The sequence below is a fragment of the Rhinolophus hipposideros genome, assembly GCF_964194185.1.
Source record: "Rhinolophus hipposideros genome assembly, chromosome: 1".
Classification (NCBI taxonomy): Eukaryota; Metazoa; Chordata; class Mammalia; order Chiroptera; family Rhinolophidae; genus Rhinolophus; species Rhinolophus hipposideros.
Window position 1 is genome coordinate 85,940 of NC_138047.1, and position 17,829 is coordinate 103,768.

The 17,829-nt window shown below is 54.6% G+C and overlaps 1 protein-coding gene across 2 annotated transcripts in view; it reads left to right on the forward strand.

Annotated features, from left to right (window-relative positions):
• The window catches only part of PFKP (phosphofructokinase, platelet), a 65,178-nt gene that overhangs the window by 45,875 nt on the left and 1,474 nt on the right, over positions 1 to 17,829 (forward strand). Inside the window, exons 11-21 of one of the 2 annotated variants that reach the window (XM_081061837.1) lie at positions 320 to 384; positions 854 to 923; positions 1,080 to 1,226; positions 2,659 to 2,729; positions 3,844 to 3,931; positions 4,516 to 4,668; positions 8,274 to 8,426; positions 11,666 to 11,830; positions 13,423 to 13,484; positions 13,802 to 13,913; positions 14,864 to 14,963. In XM_081061837.1, coding sequence (XP_080917963.1) covers positions 320 to 384; positions 854 to 923; positions 1,080 to 1,226; positions 2,659 to 2,729; positions 3,844 to 3,931; positions 4,516 to 4,668; positions 8,274 to 8,426; positions 11,666 to 11,830; positions 13,423 to 13,484; positions 13,802 to 13,913; positions 14,864 to 14,963 — 1,186 coding nt within the window. The remainder of the gene's footprint in view (positions 1 to 319; positions 385 to 853; positions 924 to 1,079; positions 1,227 to 2,658; positions 2,730 to 3,843; positions 3,932 to 4,515; positions 4,669 to 8,273; positions 8,427 to 11,665; positions 11,831 to 13,422; positions 13,485 to 13,801; positions 13,914 to 14,863; positions 14,964 to 17,829) is intronic. The other variant, XM_081061836.1, reaches the window with a different exon arrangement.

Here is a 17,829-nt window from a genome sequence, read left to right on the forward strand (position 1 = left end):
AGGGGCTCTGAAGTATATACATTTCATAACATGTGGACAGGTGATTAATTAAGTCACAGGGCTTATTGGACGTGACCTTAGATGTATCATTTCCAAAAGCCTGTGGGAGGGAAGTTCTTTTCTACCAAGTGGCCAGAGCCTGGCAGTGACAGGCTGGCTCCAGCCTGGCGTAGATGTGCTGACCCCAGGCTGCCAGCACGGAGGGTTGGGTGTGAGGGGACGGGGTGAAGGCACCAAGTGGTCTCCGCCTCTCCCCCGGGGTGCGAGGGTGCACCCCTGGATCTGATAATGCCTTCTTCCTCTCGTCATCTCCTCAAAGACCCAGGACGTACAGAAGGCCATGGACGAAAGGAGGTTCAAGGAGGCCGTGCAGCTACGGGGAAGGTGACTGTTCTGAAGGACACTGTGTCATGGGGACGTGTGCTGGCAGCCTGGCCGCTCAGAAGGCCCGTGAGGCTGCGCTCGGCCTGCGTCTGTGAGAAGTCTGCAGGTCGCAGGCCTGGGTGACAGTGAGGGGGAAATGGTTTGTCTGTCTGTTCGGGGTGGGCGGGGCTGGGGTGGGTGTCAGAACCTAACAACATTAAGGTAAGTGACAGGTGTCCAGTATGTTGGGTAAGAGACTTGAGCGTATGGATTTCTTTGTTCCTTAGCCCTCTGACACTGTGTGTGTCCAGGTAACTGGAAACACACGGTGCTGTGTCCCCATGAAGGCTGGTGGGACTCAGGGTAACATTGGGTTCCCTTCCCCTGAGGGGTGGCGCCATTTGCTGACTGTGCGCTCCCGCTGCCTGGGTGAGCTCCCTCCTGCGCCATCCATGTTCCTCATGTGGTCCAGCAGCCTCTTTTCTTCCAGGAGCTTCGAGGGGAACCTCAACACCTACAAGCTGCTTGCCATCAAGAAGCCAGACTCCCAGATCCAGAAGGTGGGCGGCGGTGCTGCATGTCCCTGTCCCTCGCTGCCTTCCTGCCATGGGTGTGTCTGGGGGCTGGCGGCTGGTGGCAGGCGGGCCACTTCCTAAGTGTGCGTGAGTCCGAGTGGGGACACACCTGTGACGGGCCACACGCCCCCTGTGTTGCAGAGCGGCTGCAATGTTGGCATCATCAACGTGGGCGCGCCGGCGGCTGGGATGAACGCGGCTGTGCGCTCAGCCGTGCGTGTGGGCATCTCCTCCGGACACAGGATGCTCGCAGTGTACGACGGCTTCGAGGGCTTCGCCAAAGGCCAGGTGGGTTCCTCAGGAGGCGCCCGGCACAGGGGCACATGCACCGTAGGGAAATGGGGGACCTGGGACTCTCTGGGTGGGGAGCACAGCTTCTGCTTTAGAGTCCCGTCCGTCCTAGGGAAGGCTCTCGGTGCACCCACAGGATTGACGTGCGTTAACCCATTTATGTTGCATAGTAAATCTGAGCTGTTGTCCCCATTTTCCTTACGTGAGAAACGGGTGCGGAGACATTCACTTGACCCAGGTGGCAGGGCAGCGTCTCAAACATTGTAGTGGGGCTGCGAGTCCTGCACGCTAGACCAAGGGCGTCCTGGTCCACAGTGGGAACTCCCCTGGTTGCCGGGCAACCTCGTGCCAAGCCCTCACATGGCAGAGTCCTGTTAGCTAAGAGGGCAGACAGAACTGCAGCCCCCGTGAGTTTGCACCTCAGGGAGGGAGAGGAGGCTAAGTACAAACAGATGGAGTAACTCAATAGCACTTAGGAAGTGACCAGTGCTAGAGGAAAACACCCAGAGTGGGCGGTGGTCATCTCAGACTCAGGGTCGAAGGGCTGAGTGAGTGTCCCAGAGACAGTCTGGGTGGGTCCTTGATAGGTAATTGTAAGGACTCTGGCCCATATCCTGAGAAGCCTGATCTGAGCAGGGGCGTGGCCCATGCTGACCTATAGGGGGTCTCACAGGGGCGGGGCTTCCGTAGTAACCTAGGCCAGGGACGCGGGGATTTGCTTTATTCTGGTAACTGAGTCCACGACACGTCTTCTAGGGTCTGTGTGTATTTTGAAGGCAGGGCCAATACGATTTGTTCAGTAAACATGCACAGGGGTGGAATTGGAGGCGAGAATGAGTCCATTTCTGGCCTGAGTTGGAGTTGATGGACACAGGGGCAATGTGAGAGGTACTGAGGTTTGGAGATGCTAAGTGGAGTGTTGGGGGCATCTGAAGGGGGCTGTCCGGGAGCAGAGAGAGATGGTTTCTAGGTGCTCAAGAGACGTGGGCAAAATATGCATGTTTGGCGGGGGTGGGGTGGGGCATCAGCTTCCAGATGGTGTTGAAAATCACAGCACAGAGATCCACAAGGGCGTGAATGAGGAGAGGAGAGGAGACCGAGCTCCGGAGCCTGAGCCCTGCCAAGGGGAGGGTGCACGTACCTCGCAGGCATCTTACAGCCATTGAAAAAAACGATCATCTTAATTTTTCTTTTACTTCCCAATGGTAGAATTTGGCCAACACAAGTACCCTTCTGACCCAGGACTAATATGCAGGGACACTGTGTAGGCAGCAGCGCCTGGCTTCGCCAGCGGCTGGGCCTGGGTCTCTGGTTTGTGTCTTAACTCCTTCAGCATCGTGAACCCTTCCCAGATCCTTGCAGGGCTGTTAGAAAGCTTCTAATTCCCTTGCTTTCTCACTTCAGCTGTATCATTCTGTTTGCGCGTTAGATAAAAGAAATCGGCTGGTCGGATGTCGGAGGTTGGACCGGACAAGGCGGCTCCATTCTTGGGACAAAACGGTAATCTCCTGCCTTGATTCCAGCCTGCTCTTAGGGGGAAGAAACAGCCGTCCCCTAGAGGACAGCGGAGGTGCAGAAGCTGGAAAGGCATCCCGCAGGAGGGGGCGCCCTACTCCACATCCTGCCCTGCCCCAGGAGGCAGAAAACTTGGGAACAGTTTCCTCCCCAAATCCGTCATATCCTCTGACTTGAAGAATCAAATGCTGGGTAGAAATCCTGCATCTCATTTGAGGTGACAAAGATAAATGATGTCACCAAGCTGCGTAGAGTGTACTATGTAAACCAGAATCACAGCATTGTTGATAGTGGCTTGCTGTCTCTGGGAACGGACGAGGCTATTTCTTCCCAGCAGCTTGCTGTCCAGACCCCCGAGCGCCCGTGGTGGAAGTGGGCTGGACCACTGCAGCCCGACGGCGACACCCCAGGCGCTGTTTGTTTTATGAGCCGGCTGTCCTTGTAGCTCTGGGCGAGCTGACAGCCCACCCTGCTGATGCTCTCTAGACACTGGGAAGGATCTTGTCCTGACGTGATGCCCATTTGTGTGCCCTACGCCCCAGGCCTGCATGTTTGCCCTGAGGCTTCTTACAAGTCTACCAGCAGTACAAACACTTCATTTCCTGGCTTTCAAGGCAGTAGGAATGATTCTCTCTCCTGATCCGTGGACTCGTGGGACTGGGCGTGGCCAAGTACCTGTGTCTGATCCCACTTGTTGGCGTGTTTGAGATAGGCGACAAAACGGGGAGCAGCAAGTGTGCGCGGGTGTGACCTTAAAGATTAGATTGGATAAGGCACAGAGCTGGCGGTTTCTTTTCAAATGGTATTTGTTACGAGTATTTACAAGTTATTGTGGTTCTTTTCAACCTAATGAGGCTATACACTTCTTTTGGACAGCCGTAAAGCTTCTTCCCGTTTTCTTTTGAAAATACACCTTATGAGACGTGATCCCTGGCTACTCCTGCCGCACGTGTGGTTCCCCCGTGCTGCTCGCCACCAGCACAGGGAGCAGAGAGCAGACATTCCGTGCTCAGTGCCACGCAGCTGGGCGGCGCCGATGCTGGCAGTGCTCCGGCCACCGTGTGCGGCCGTCCAACCCGCACTGTCTGACCTGTTTCAGGACGCTCCCCGGGAAGTACCTGGAGGAGATCGCTGCCCAGATGCAGGCCCACAGCATCAACGCTCTGCTCATCATCGGAGGCTTTGAGGTACGTCCCACCTGTGCTCACCTGCCGGCCCGTCGGTGCTGTAGGCTGCAAGGGCACGGCCTGTCCCGGCTCCACCAGGGTCCTCAGGAGCTGGGGTCATCGAGCCAGGCCCCGACTGCCACTGGAAGACTGTCACACACAGCATGGCAGGGGGCAAGTCTCGCCCAGCAGGAAGTGACACTGCCTCCTTGGCAGGGGTCCATCTGCTCTGTGACTTCCAATGTCTTTCAAGTCAATAGAAATGATTCTCTTGAACTTGAAGCCCTTGGGCTCTTCAGAGAGGAAGGTAGTTATGTGGCCAAGTCATTGTTCTGTGTCCTGTGCCACCTTAATTAATGTCTGTTCAACCAAGGTCAGCCCCATGTTAATTGTTTGTTTTAGAGAAAGAAAATGCAAGCCTTGGATACTCAGACCCTTGCCAATAAGAGATGTAGTCTCGTGTCTACATGACTCCCCTTTGTGCTTAAAGAGCTGCTTGTCCCCGTGGTGACATTAACCCGTTTCCACATTGACTTTCTGGCGGTTGTCAGTGCCTGCTGCCCCCTCCCTTTCCTGTACCCCAACTGCACACGCTTATCCAACAGGCCTACCTGGGACTGCTGGAACTGTTAGCCGCCCGGCAGAAACACGAGGAGTTCTGTGTCCCTATGGTTATGGTCCCTGCCACCGTCTCCAACAATGTGCCGGGGTCTGATTTCAGCATCGGTGCTGACACTGCCCTGAACACCATCACCGACGTAAGTGTGTGTCCAGCAAAGCAGGTGGCATGGACGCTCGCTAACCTAGGGCACCCAGCCCGCTTTTATCTACCAGTGCACCAGAAACGAGCGCCAGGTCTGAGTTGTTGGTTTGCTGCCAGAAAAGTATGAAAAAAAGCCTGAGCATCTCTGATCCAGCTCGCAAAGATTCGTACCACTCTTCTTTCATGCCATGGCCACGACGACGTGTCCCTGTGTGACAGTGAGCCTCTACAGCTCAGGCCACCATGGGTCATGGGGATTTGTGATTTGCATAATCATTAAAATTAGTTTTGTGATTTTTTTTTTTTTTTTGGTTGAGCCAAACTTACTTGTAGCCGCTGTCGCCTTACTGCGATGAATGCCTGGTCCGATGGCCCTGTTTGAGGCCAGAATCTGAGGTGTTTGTAATTTTATTCATTGACTTGTAGCATTAGTTACACTTTGGGCTGTGGCCCCGGCATCATTCTTCCCTTTGCAGGTTGGGGGTATTAAATTACCTCTCAAACAATATTGGTGCTATTTTAAGGCATCTTTTATTGAAAGGCAATAAACATACAAGTACATCCTTGTTATTATATTTGTAAGTCACACTCGGGAAATCGCATGGGAGTTTGAAGATCCGTATCCAAAAGAGGCACTTTTTTTTTAATTTGGTGTCTAAATTTTTTCATTAAGTTCTCAAGTTCTATTTTCCTTGCAAACCTACATCTTGAGAATGTTTTTCTAAGATTTTTTTTTAAACCCGTGGCATCAGTTTGTTTCTAGTGCTGGTAAATAAAAACAAATATAAACAATGCTTTTAAAGTAAAATTCTAGTGATAAGTAACGCTTACTGCTTGTTCGTTGCTCTCCTCTACTTCCTAAGTTTTCTGCGGTTTTTTTTTTACTAAGAAGCCTTGCCTTGTGTCACCTGTGTCCCCGTGCTGGAGCACCCATCCTATGTGCACCCCTAACTGCTCGCTGCGCCACTGCTCCTGCTTTCCTGGTGACTCATTCCTGCTTTCGCTGGGACTGGACTAATTCCACTCCTGATGGATCTTCAAGCTGTGCATTGAAAGGTCCTGTGTGTCCCCAAATGAACTTGGTTTTGACCGCTATTCTCCCTGCCTGTGTAGGATGTTGAATCTGCTTACACTGAGCTTGCAGTAGAAGCAACTGGAAGTTCATTTTTCCTATTTGTCACCTCCTCAGAACTGTCTGGATTCGGGGTGGGGGATGGGAGTGGGGCACTTTGAAAGGTGTCATCTGCAGGTCCTGCCCAGGTTGGCGTTTATTCCTTGTGGCCTTTGATCTTCACTTTCAGGCACGAGGATAAGAGTCTCCCACTTGGCAATTCCAGGCTCCTCTGTTACAGAGAACGTTTTTCTGGATTATGAAGATCTAATACTTGTATGTGTGTTGTCGAGAATTTGAAAACCAAAATATCTAGGGAAAAGCTCCAGATTACCCACCGGCTTCCCTCAGTGGGGTCTTGGGATTTATTTCATGACCTTTCAGGTCTGGTGCTGTATTCACTTGGTTTCTCAAAACTGGGGTGATGAAGGAGGCGGTTTTCCGTTGGTGCCGGCCCGGTGGTCTTGGTGGTGATTGGGGATGAGCGGGCACTCAGCATGCCCCAAAACTACGGGGACAGGTGTGGGCCCAGCGGGCGTGTGGAACCTGCTATTGCTCCCAGACTTGTGTTTGTTTCCACCAAAGGGAAGTAGAGTGCTTCTCAGAGGTGTGCGTTCGGGTCGGAACTCGGCTGGGCTGGCCACGAGTAGGAAGGGGGACGTGCCGGGCCAGGGGCCAAGCCTTGGGATGGGGGCCCTGTGTCCTTCCTGATTTGCTCGGAGGACCCAGGTCCCCAGCGAGTGCTGTGTTGGCCCGTCCCGCTCGCTCTGTTGCTCTGAGCAGGCAGGCCACCAGCGGTTGCTGTGGTGACAGCAGTGGCACCTGCTTGGCGCTGCTGCACTCAGGGTATGGACCTGCTCACCTCCTGTACCAGCAGCCCGTCTGTGCAGAGCTGGGTGGGGATTTTGCCCCCAGGGGACATTTGCAATGTTTAGAGACATTTTCTCGTCAGAACTTGGCTGGGGGCGCCATTGGCACGGAGATGTTGACCCCCCGGATGTCGGGATACCACCAACGGGGAGCTGCTCCACCAGGACAAAGGTGCCGAGGGTGGGAGCCCGAGACAGTCTCGTGTCCTCGGCTGTCGCATCTGTGTGTCTAGTTGTCCTCACAACCACTGGGTCCTCGTAACACTGCGCTTAGCTCACAGGTGCCTCGCGGAACACAGGTCCCAGTGCACTTAGCGCATCGGAAAGATGAGGGCGCCCGGGCGCCCCACGCGCGGGCCTCCTAGTGGGTGCCTTCACGCCCCAGAGTGCACACTGCCCTTCCAGTCACAGCAGTGGGGTGCACTGAGCGAGGAGCAGCGGTGACCGCCGCCAGCTGGCCGAGGCCACAGCCCTGCAGCCGGGCGGCCGGCATTGTGTTGGTAAACAGATTGGAGACCAGGGCTGTTTCCCTAAAACTCCATCCAGTCTCTTCTCAGTGTGGACAGCTCCAGTGTCCAGGGTGGCTTTGTGACACTGTGAGACATGTCCACTTGGAGCCCGAGGCAGGAGATGGGTGGGTGGAAGGGTGATGGTTTAGGGGCCGTGGGGCAGATGAGTGACCCCGCGCCTCACCTTCCTCCCGGCGCCTTGGACTAACCCCCCACAGGCCCACTGTCCACAGGTCCTCAGGCCACAGGCACCCTCGAAGCCAGTGTGTTTTGGGGATCCTTGTGGCAGCAGGGGCCACGTGCCCATCCAGGGGACCTGGGTCCCAGGCTGCCTCCCACGCGACCCTTCCTGCAGCAGGATATGCGGTGGTCCCCTTGCGGGGATAAAATAGAGACCACACATGGGCCCATTTGCCCACAAATGTCTGCCAAACGCTGGCTGTGTCCGGAGCTTTGTGGACTCGGGGGTGGTAGACGGTGGGCCTGTGTCACTAATGAACATTTGATTAACACTTGAGGCAGATGGCCAGACCCCTGCCACGTGCCTCCGAACAGCTGACTTTCTTGACATCGGAGATGAACAATTGCACCTTGGGGTTCCCAAACAACTAGGTCCTCAGGGCTGCCTTGTGTGAGAATTGCAAAGGGGCATGCAGGGAGTGGCCCCTTCTATGTACAGCCGAGGCACCGGACGTCTCCCCGAGGCGTTATTCGGTCGAGTCCCGCGCCCCACTCAGTGCAGGGCGGTACCGGGTGGCCTGGCCCTGAGACTCGGCCCCAGTTGGCTCCCTTCACCTCCGAGGTGCCAAGAAAGGCCCAGCTGTTCATCCACCACTAATCCTGAATCTGCCTCCGGCCCTGCTTTGCTGCCTCCTGCTTACGTCCGCCCGTGCTGGGCGGGGAGCACCCTGGCCGAGGCCTCCACCCTGTGCCCCCTGCACTGGCAGGCCTCCTGCTGAGGCCTGCACCCCGAGCCCCATCGGGACACCTCGGCTCGCACAGAACACAAGCTCACGGCCGCCTCTCCCACTGACATGCACGGAGGCTCGGCCCCACCTAGTGACGGCAGGTGAGGGGCCAGGTGCCTGCTGACCACCCACACCTGCTTCAGGCTTTCGAGAGCTCAGTCATGTTCGCCGAGGCACGTGGCAGCCACCAGGGGCTCTGTGTCCCCATCTGTGTCCTGCTTGCTACCATTAGCAACAGTGTCCCTGGCACAGAGCTGAGCGTGGGCAGTGACACCGCCATAAACACGGTCGTAGAGGTAAGGACGCTGTCCCCCGTGCGTCAGCTTGCTCTCACCCTGTGTTCCTGACTGCCCAGGAGGAGCCTGGAGGGTCTGTCTCTTTCCCTTCAAGTGGGAGCTGGAAGGGGAAAGCCGGCTGATCGCCCCGAAGGAAGCAGCCGAATTTCTTACTACTGCTTTTCTCCCCCTTCGCAGAGTTTGTCTCCCAGTTGCCACGACAGGGTACTTTTTCCCAGCTTCTCCATCTGAGGGGGAGTCCACCTTGTTCTCTAAAAAACGAGATGCTCTGTCAGTGCTCTGGGGTTGGTCACTTCTGTCCCACCTGGACAAGGGCCTGGGACGTCTGCAGGCCGGTGCTGGGGCTGAGGTGACGCGAAGCCTGCAGTCTGTTAGGGGATCTCAGAGCCAGTCGGGTGCGCGTGAGGTGTGGCTGGTCAGTGAGTGGACATGAGGCCTCCGCTGTGGGGCGTGGTCCTCCCCCCACAGGGAAAGGAAAGGTGGCCAAGCAGGGACCGCGACAGTGACCGCCTCCTTTAGACGGTCACGTCTCCTGCAAAGCCCTGACTGGGAGAGCCCCGCAGGGGCCGGCCGTTTCAGTCCTGGTCCGTTGCTCGGAGCTGAATGATCATGTGGGGAGAGGAGGGTAGGCTTTGACGGGGCCTGCTGTCCCCCGTCTCTCGCTCTTAAACTGATGGGCACATCTGAGCCCCTCGCTCATTTTCTCAGTGACACTGCTGGTGGAGGTGGGCTCGCTGTCACCCTCCCAGGAGGGTGATGGCCTTGGTCCCAAGTTGGAAGCTCTCAGGGGCCCTGTCATTTGTGTCTTTGGAGTTCTGTTTCTTTGCACGTGAAATACGGTCACGGACAGACACATCCAGCATCTCCCGCACCGCTCGCCCCATGTCCGCCTGGCCCTGCACCTGGCATGGGACCCCGGCTTTGTCAGCCGTCTGTGCTTTGCAGGGGTCCCCTCCTGGCCCTGTCCAGCTGAGTCCCCAAGGAGCTGCAGCTCCTGGGAGCACAAGTCATGGGAGGCCAAGCTCCTAGCATGTGAAGGGGACAGGACTGGCTGTGTCCCCACAACCAAGTCCACGGGCTTTTTTTCTGTCTTAGTACCGTTCTGACCTCCACGGTGGCAGCATTGGAACTGTCACTTGAGGTTTTCCCTCCAGTGGACGAGGTCCAGAGATTTTTCTCAGACAGTCGTCTGTGGGCCACTGGAGAGCGTCAGTATTCAGTGGGAGGGGTCATTCCCGCCGTGAACCTGGCAGGCGGCACGTGGGCCAGGCAGGGGCTCTGCCCTCCAGACTCCTTCCTCTCTCCCAGCGTCGCAGCCCGCTCCCCACCATGTCCACCAGCTCTGGTCAGCGGCGCCTTTGCTGCTGCGGCCTCTCACTTGGCAGGGCTGTTTTTAGTAACTGAATGAGGTGAGGCTGAGATGACGCACTGGTCTTAGAAGAAAGGAATTCGGGCTCTCAGACGTAGTGAGAGGACACGGACAGAGAAGTTAGGAACGGCGTGGCTAAGCTGCAAAGGCAGACAGTGCCAGCCCGCCGACACTGTTCTGACACGTGGTGGCTTACAGAGACCTGGGCTCGGGCATCAGGGTCACTCCTCCCTTTCTTTATCAAGGGGTCACTGCTAAGAGACATGGAGTCAGATGGCCTCACAGGAGAGCTGCTTTGTGGCGTGTCCTTTTGCCACTAAGCTGTTACGATGCTGTCCTCCGCCTGGGTGACAGTAATCTCTGCCTTAGGTGGCCTGCTAGGGGGAACCTGTGACTGCAGCTCTGGGGGGCCCCGGGCACCCCACCTGCGTGTGCAGCCTTGCTCCGCCCACCTCCACCCCCCAGGGTTCCTCTGAGAATTCCCACCCCCGCCCACTCAGCGCCCCGTGGGTGTCACCCCCCAGGGCCAGCACTGCGTACGCCCTGCAGCAGCCGCGGGTCCTCAGGCTGTGCAGCGCCGGCCCCACCGGCCTCAGTGCCCAGTTCCTCTAACATCTCGGCTCCTGCAGGCCGCAGAGCAGCTGCCTACTGGAGCACATGCGGATTGTGAAGGAATTGGGTTATTTGGGGAAGATGGGGTTCCAGCAGGGAAACTGACCCAACAGGTATAGGGGTGACCTTGGCGGAGCCTGTGTGAGGGAGCCACCCACGTGACCAGAGCACTCAAGAGAAGGCTGCCCAGCAGCGTTGTGCCTTCCTGTGCAAACCCTCCTGCCTGGTCCCCCGCCCCCACCCCCCCAAGGGCTGTTCAGACCCCCCAGGGATGCCTGTGTGACTGGCCTTGGCTGGCAGGCGGGCGGGCACGTCGCCTGTTCCTCCGCTCGCTGCCGACCATTTACCGGGCGCCGCTGTGCTCAGGCCAGGCCAAGCCTGCCTGCGAGTCCTGCCCTGATGGGACTGGCGGTCTCTGAGGGGCGATGGCTTCTCTGAGGAAGGGTCGCAAGGTGTCCCAGCAGCAACGCTGGTCCCTGCAGTCAGATGGTTTCCTGAGGAAGTGACACTTGTCTGGGTCGGCGTGAGAGGCAGGAAGGGGCCTGCAAGTCCCTTGCCGCAGTGACAGACGTCCACACACCTGGCGCCTTACCACTCACTGCTGTCACGGTTCTATCATGGGTCTGGAGGCCGCGAGTGCAAGGTGACTTCCCTGGGTTGAGGTCATGGCATCTTGCTCGGATGCTACAGCTGCTGTGTGCCCTGACCCCAGGCCCTTCCTTGCTTGCAAGGCCTGCAGCCTGGCCCTTGCTCCATTGTCACTGGCCTCCGTCCCTGGGTCAGGCCTCCCTCAGGGTCTGGGGCAGGGCTGCAGGGCAGGGAGGCAGCAGGCTGGGGTCTGCAGAAAGGCTTTGAGGTGCTGGGAGAAGGAGGAGTTGCTGAGGACCCAGGAAGGCATATCAGGCTCCAAAGACAGAGCGGTGGGGTGCAGGGCCTGAAGGGCACCGCAGCCGGGACAGTGGGTGGGGCGTCTGTGTGTTCCCGACGGAAGCTGGCGGCTGGTGGCCATAGGGGACCTGTTGTCTGTGTCTGGAGACCCGTGGGGCCTTTGTGTGGGAGCCACTGTCCCTGTCAGTTGCAGGGGACCGGACCCATAAGTCACGGGAGCTTTTCAGAACGAAACCAAACCCCAGAGCTTGGCAGTGACGAGGTTGGGGCCGGGGCTGGTGGCCTCTGCAGCTATGTGGGCACTGGCGTGGCACCTGTGGCCACAAGGCCAGGCCCTGCTCTGCGTGACCCACGTCCTTCTCTCTGCCAGACGTGTGACCGCATCAAGCAGTCGGCCAGCGGGACCAAGCGCCGCGTGTTCATCATCGAGACCATGGGCGGGTACTGCGGCTACCTGGCCAACATGGGGGCCCTGGCTGCTGGCGCTGACGCTGCCTACATCTTCGAGGAGCCCTTTGATATCAGGGACCTGCAGGTACGTGCCGTGCTTGTCACCGGGTTCTCCTGGGGCCACCGCCTTGTGCTGCGTGTTCTGAGAGGTTGGACGACCCACAACCCGGAGTCGAGGTCCTGGGCGCTGCCCTGACTGTGGTGACAGTGCGAGCACGTGACCTAGGGCACCGCCCGCGGTCCCACAGCCCATGCAGTTTTGTCTGCCGTGCTGTCACGCGCGCTAGGCAGTCGCCGTGCTTTGGTAGGCCACCGGCCGATTAAGGAGTTCCCGGCGAGCTCGCAGGCTCCCCACGGCCTCCCCTGCCCTGCGGTCTGGGCGTGGGCAGAGCAACTGTGGCCCTGTCCTGTGAGTGCTGGACATAGTGAGGGACACTGCTGGGGCACAGCGGCAGGCTCAGCACAACGGGAGGCGAGCTGCCTCCTGCTCTTCCCTGCGGCGCCTTTCCTTTAAAACATGGTGGGTTTTAGCAACAGGTATTTTACGAGCAGTTTTAGATTCAGGGCAGAGATTTCCTGTAGACCCGCTGCCCCCACCCCCACACAAGAGCTTTCCCTCCACAAGACCTCCAGACTGGGACCCTGAGAGCCGCTGGACCCCCAGGGACACAGCGTCAGCGCCCCTGAGGTACAGCTGACCCTGGGGCTCACACTGCTGTCGCAGGTGTCTCCTGTTCTAAACCAGCAAGGGTTTTTCGGGGCCCAGCTTTGGCGGGAGGGCAAAGTGGGCCAGTGCCTGTGGGGTCGGCGGGCGGCTGGGCCCCCATGGTGGCATAGGGACCGGCTGGGGCGGGACACCTGGGCACATACTGGAAGTCAGCCTGTTCAGGACAGGCATTGGCAAGTAAAACACAAGTGAAATGCACACGGCTCCATGCAAGTCACGATTTTGTTGTTTCTGAACCAACTCTGTCAAGGAGAGGGACACCGGATGTGCTCACTAGTATCTGTGACTTGCCACCTTGACCTGTGACTTTCTCCACAACACTGAATTACTACACTTCAAACGCCTGTGTAAAGATGACGCCCGGCCAGCACAGCCCCACAGCTCTGGGAATGTAGGAGAGGCTTAGTAAATGTAATCACGACTGGGCTTTGCTGATACGTAAATACCGCCTTTGTTGCATTTTCTCTCTCAAGATAGAGTTTCTTCCTTAAGAGTCTTTGTGCACAAAATTGAGTCTTGTAAATTTCTGTTGCCGCCTATCCCCAAACGCTCATTGGGCAGCTGTATCCAATTCCATATAAAGTGAGGTGACACATACTTTCCTCTGAATTCGAAAATACCGTCGTGAAAATAGATAAGGACACAGAGGGCAAGGATACAGAATATATGAATCAATGTTTTTAGAGCGAAACCTTTTTATTTTGGAGAGTGTTTTCCATGAAAGCTGAGCTCCACTCATCTAAACAAGCGTGCCCAGCAACATGATCCTGTCCCCTTCACCGCTGCGCTTGTCACGACCTGATGCACTGTTGTCCTTGCCACAATAACATAAACCTGGAGGGCAGCGGCTCCGCGCATCACTTAGGGTGGCACAGGACGTGGTGCAGGGCCTGGCGCGCAGCCGGCACTCGCTAGATTTGCCGTGTGACTGACGGAGCCCTCTGTCCTAGTCCAACGTGGAACACCTGACGGAGAAGATGAAGACCACCATTCAGAGGGGCCTCGTGCTCAGGTAGGCAGCCCCTTGCCTTCCCGCAGTGGGGCCCTGGCGGCCGGAAGGAACCCGTGTCGCGAGCTAACAAGCAGCCCGCCACCCTGTGCCCGCCAGGACCCCCTCGGAGTACTGCAGGGCCAAGGAAGCGGAGGGGCTGCTGTGGGTGAAACACCTGCATGCGCTTCTTCAAATTCCCTTTTCTTGTAGTCTTTTGAAAAAGAGGTTTCCAAGTCATTTCCTGAACGAGGCCGCTGACCTTGATAGAAAAGACGGTGGAATGAGGCTGGGTGGCCGTTGGCAGCGCGGCCCTGAGCCCCATGCTCCCTGTGTTTCAGGAACGAGAGCTGCAGTGAGAACTACACCACCGACTTCATCTACCAGCTCTACTCAGAGGAGGGCAAAGGCGTGTTCGACTGCAGGAAGAATGTGCTGGGCCACATGCAGCAGGTGGGGAGGCTCTGCTCAGCCCTCGGGCGCCACACAACAGACCAGCAGGCTGGGATTCACGCGGCTTCTCTATAGATGGACGTCTTGTCTTACGTTAGCCATGTTGGGGGAGGGAAACGTGTGTTTGTAAGTCAATTGCAAGGTGATTGAAAACATGCAAACTCTGTTGTGGTTCCACTTAGACGTCCTACCAGACAGCATTGGCTTCAGGAATTCTGTTGTTTGTGATATTTGGGTAGATGGGCATTTTAGGGGAAGTGGCCCGCTTTCGTACAGTGATACCAGTTAATGAAAAATTTATTCAAATTAAGTACCTCTTTCCATACTGGACCTTAATCACCATTGAGAATGGAGTAGCAGACAAGTGACGTTTATTTACACAAAGGCAGTAGCATGTGGACACCATGTTGGGGTGCACCGTCCGGTTTATTCGCGTGCCTCCATGACAAAGCAGGAGGCGGGCTGGAGTCGGGCCCACACTCCTGACCACACGTCCATCTCACCACCACTCCTGTGACTTAGGGACTTTTCACCTCGCCCAACGTTCATTTCAGAGAGTCCCTTAATCTCCTGAAATATTTATGTAAAAGTGAGCCCAGAACTGATCAGATTCTTAAAGGAAACTGGGACTCCCGCTCGCTGCCCCAAGATAAGGTTAAGAAGTCGAGAGAAGATTCTGAAGTAATGAGATGCTTGCCTCACGGGCTCAACTGAGGGTGCAGGGGCCACCAAGCTGCCTTTTGTCTGGTCCCAACTATACGTGAGGAGGTAAAATCTACAAACAACGAATCCCTAAAAAACCCCAAATCCGGATTTACAAATCTGAGTCTCCTAAAAGTGTGATGTGAATTGTGTCGAATAGTAATTTTATTCCCATTTCAGTTTGAAAAATAAACAGCCAGGAAGATATTTTGCGGGACTAACATTTCTGATAACTCTTACCACAACAGGGCGGGGCGCCTTCCCCGTTTGACAGAAACTTTGGAACCAAAATCTCTGCGCGAGCCATGCAGTGGATCACCACGAAGCTGAAGGAGGCGCAGGGGACAGGTACTGAGTGACCCTGGGTGGCCTGTGGGGGCGAGGGTCTGTCTGGAAGAGGGACTGGCTCCTCGTCTGCCTGAGTCCAGCGCTGAGCTGCACTGACGTTGCTTTTACCCTTCAGACTGAGGCTGCTCCATATGCCAGCCAAGGTTCTACTCAGGTGTACGTGTAATTAATAAAATGCTTTATTCCTGCGTATTAGCGATGGGGGGCATTGAATAAGCTAGTGACATGCCTATCTTAATAGCCAAAACATTGCTGTGCACATCCATACGGGGCTCCTTAGCAAGACCCCGAGATGTCATTTCTCCTGGTATTCTGTGCTCCATGGACACTGTGGAGTGGCTCTTACGTAAGACTGTGCTCATTCAGACCTTCACTGTAGACAACACAAGGCCCGGAGGTGTCCAGGCTGCTTCCTCCTCCGCCGCCTAAGTGTGTGCTTGTCCCATGTGTCACGCCACGCCACAAGCACCTGGGTCTCTGAGACCCAGTCCTCGCTTCCTCTGGTTACCAGCTCATTAAACCTTGGTGCTGTTTCCTAGTCTAGCTGTTCCCGTGCTCTCCGTGAGCAGAAGCAGCGAGTGTTCCTGGGACTGGCAAGCTGGGTTGTGACAGGCCCGTGCTGAGACACAACCTCTATGACAGCGCCACCCCTGACCCCGCTGCCCTGGCCCCCAGTGTCCAACCAGGCCGGACGCTCGGTCACCAGGCCGGTTCTCGACTAGTGTCAGCACCACGGGCTGCCCTGAGGGGCAAGCCAGTCCTTACCCATCTGGGACACTTGACCTGTCACCCTTAGCCCACTGCCGTCAGGGGGGCCTGACAGGCTCCCTGTGGCTCTGAAGCCAACTTCACACCCGAGGGAAAGGCCTGCTCTTTCTGCCTAACGTCGTTTCTCCTGTGGGCTCAGGTATTGTTTTCCTGACCGGTTGGTTATGTTTGATATTTTGCTTCGTTTATATTATTTCAGAGGATTAATGTGTGTTTTTTCCTGAAGTCTGTTTCATCTGATATAAATATGGCTACACCCACTTTTCTCTGGATACCGCTTGCTTGGAGTACCTTCCACCGTTTGAGTCTATTTGTCCTTGTAGCTGAGATGTGTCTCTGGGCAGCAGCATATGATTAGGTTTTATTTTTTGATCCAATATGCTCCAAAATATTTTGCTATTATTTGTTATAGCACATTTCTATTTTATATTCTGGCAGTCGTGCTGCAGATATCTGTCCTCCTTCTGGGTATACTTGTGCAAGGCATCTTGTAGTGCTCTTAATTTTAATGTAGCCAGTTTACTTTTCCTTTTATGGTTTGAGCTTTTCATGTTACTAAAATATTCTCTCACATTTAGTTCTTTAAGCCACTTGAATTGATACGAAGTTGAAGGTCTAATTTCATTTTCTTCCATGTAATCAATTATTTGGGTGCCATATGATGTCTATCGTAGCCCAGTGTCTATACACTTCCAGGGCTATTTAGTTCATTTTTAGGGATCTAATTATTGATCCTTGCCCGTATTCCAGTTTTACAAACAATTAATGATACCTGCTCGGGCAGGGCGACATGGGCCTTCTTCCAGCGCTGGCCACTTCTGGCCTCTCCTGCTGTGATAGCAACAGTAGAATCAGCCTGTCCAGATCCACCACAGGTTCTGCTGCATTTTTTGTTGTTGTTGGTTGTGGTAGGGGAGTGCATTTAATCAATAAATCATTGGTAGGAAGGGTTGACATCCACTGAATTGGTAATTTGTGAACATCGTGTCTCTCCATATATTTAGGTCTTTTATTCTCTCTAAAGCAGTCGTACTGAAAGATCTTGCATATCTTTTGGTAAGTTTATTCCTGACTTCTTGATTTTTAAAAAATACATTGTAAGTAGCAGTGAATTTTTTCTTATTAGTGGTGTTTAGAAATATAATTAACTTTTAAAAGTTGGTTTTTTAATCTATGGGCATTAATTCTAATAATTATTTATGGATTCCTTTTGTTTTGGATTTGACGTCCACATACTTTATCTGTGTATGAGTTTTGGTTTTTTCTTGGTCCTACTCCAGAGACATCCTGAATGGAGGCGGTGGTGACAGAACTCCTATCTCGGTCGGTCTTGACCTTCATGGGAATAGGGATGCCTTCCATACTTTATGACCATGAATTTGCTATTGGTCTGTTACTCTGAAGTTCATTACATAGTTTTTTAATCATGAAAGGATCTTACACTCTTTGCAGTGAACGAGGTGGTCGTTTAAGTCTTAATGGCTTTCCTAGTGTTAAGCCCCCTTTGCTTTCCTGGGGGACCTCCACCCCCCAGCTGTGTTCTCTGTACTCCCTATGCTGGCTTTTTACTTTGGCCCTTTTCCTGCTCATCCTGTCCATCATGTGCTGGATCAGACTTGTGCGTTTTCTAAGAAGTCTGGGGAGGCGAAAGAGGGGTGGTTCCCTCGGAAATAAATTGTAAGACAGGAGTTTTGATTTGTGGAAGCTTGATAAAATTCCCCAAACACCTCCCATCAAAGCCCATTTTCTTTGCAGAGACCTAGCTAACTGCTGAGTTTCTTTACTGTTTATGCAACTACTGGTGTGTTTTTCTTGAATCACTTCTGTATTATATAAGACCCGGTCTTATATTTTATTTATAATAAAATAAGACCGGGTCTTGTATTAATTTTTGCTCCAAAAGATGCCATTAGAGATGATGATCTGGCTAGGTCTTATTTTTGGGGAAACATGATGTATTTCCTAGGAAATTTTCAAAAACATTAGGCATGAAAAGTTTCATAATGGCCTCCTTTTAATGCCTGCAGCATTTCTGGTCCCCATTCATTCCAGATTTGGGTTATCTGTGCCGAAATCAACAACTCACCCCCCTCAATTT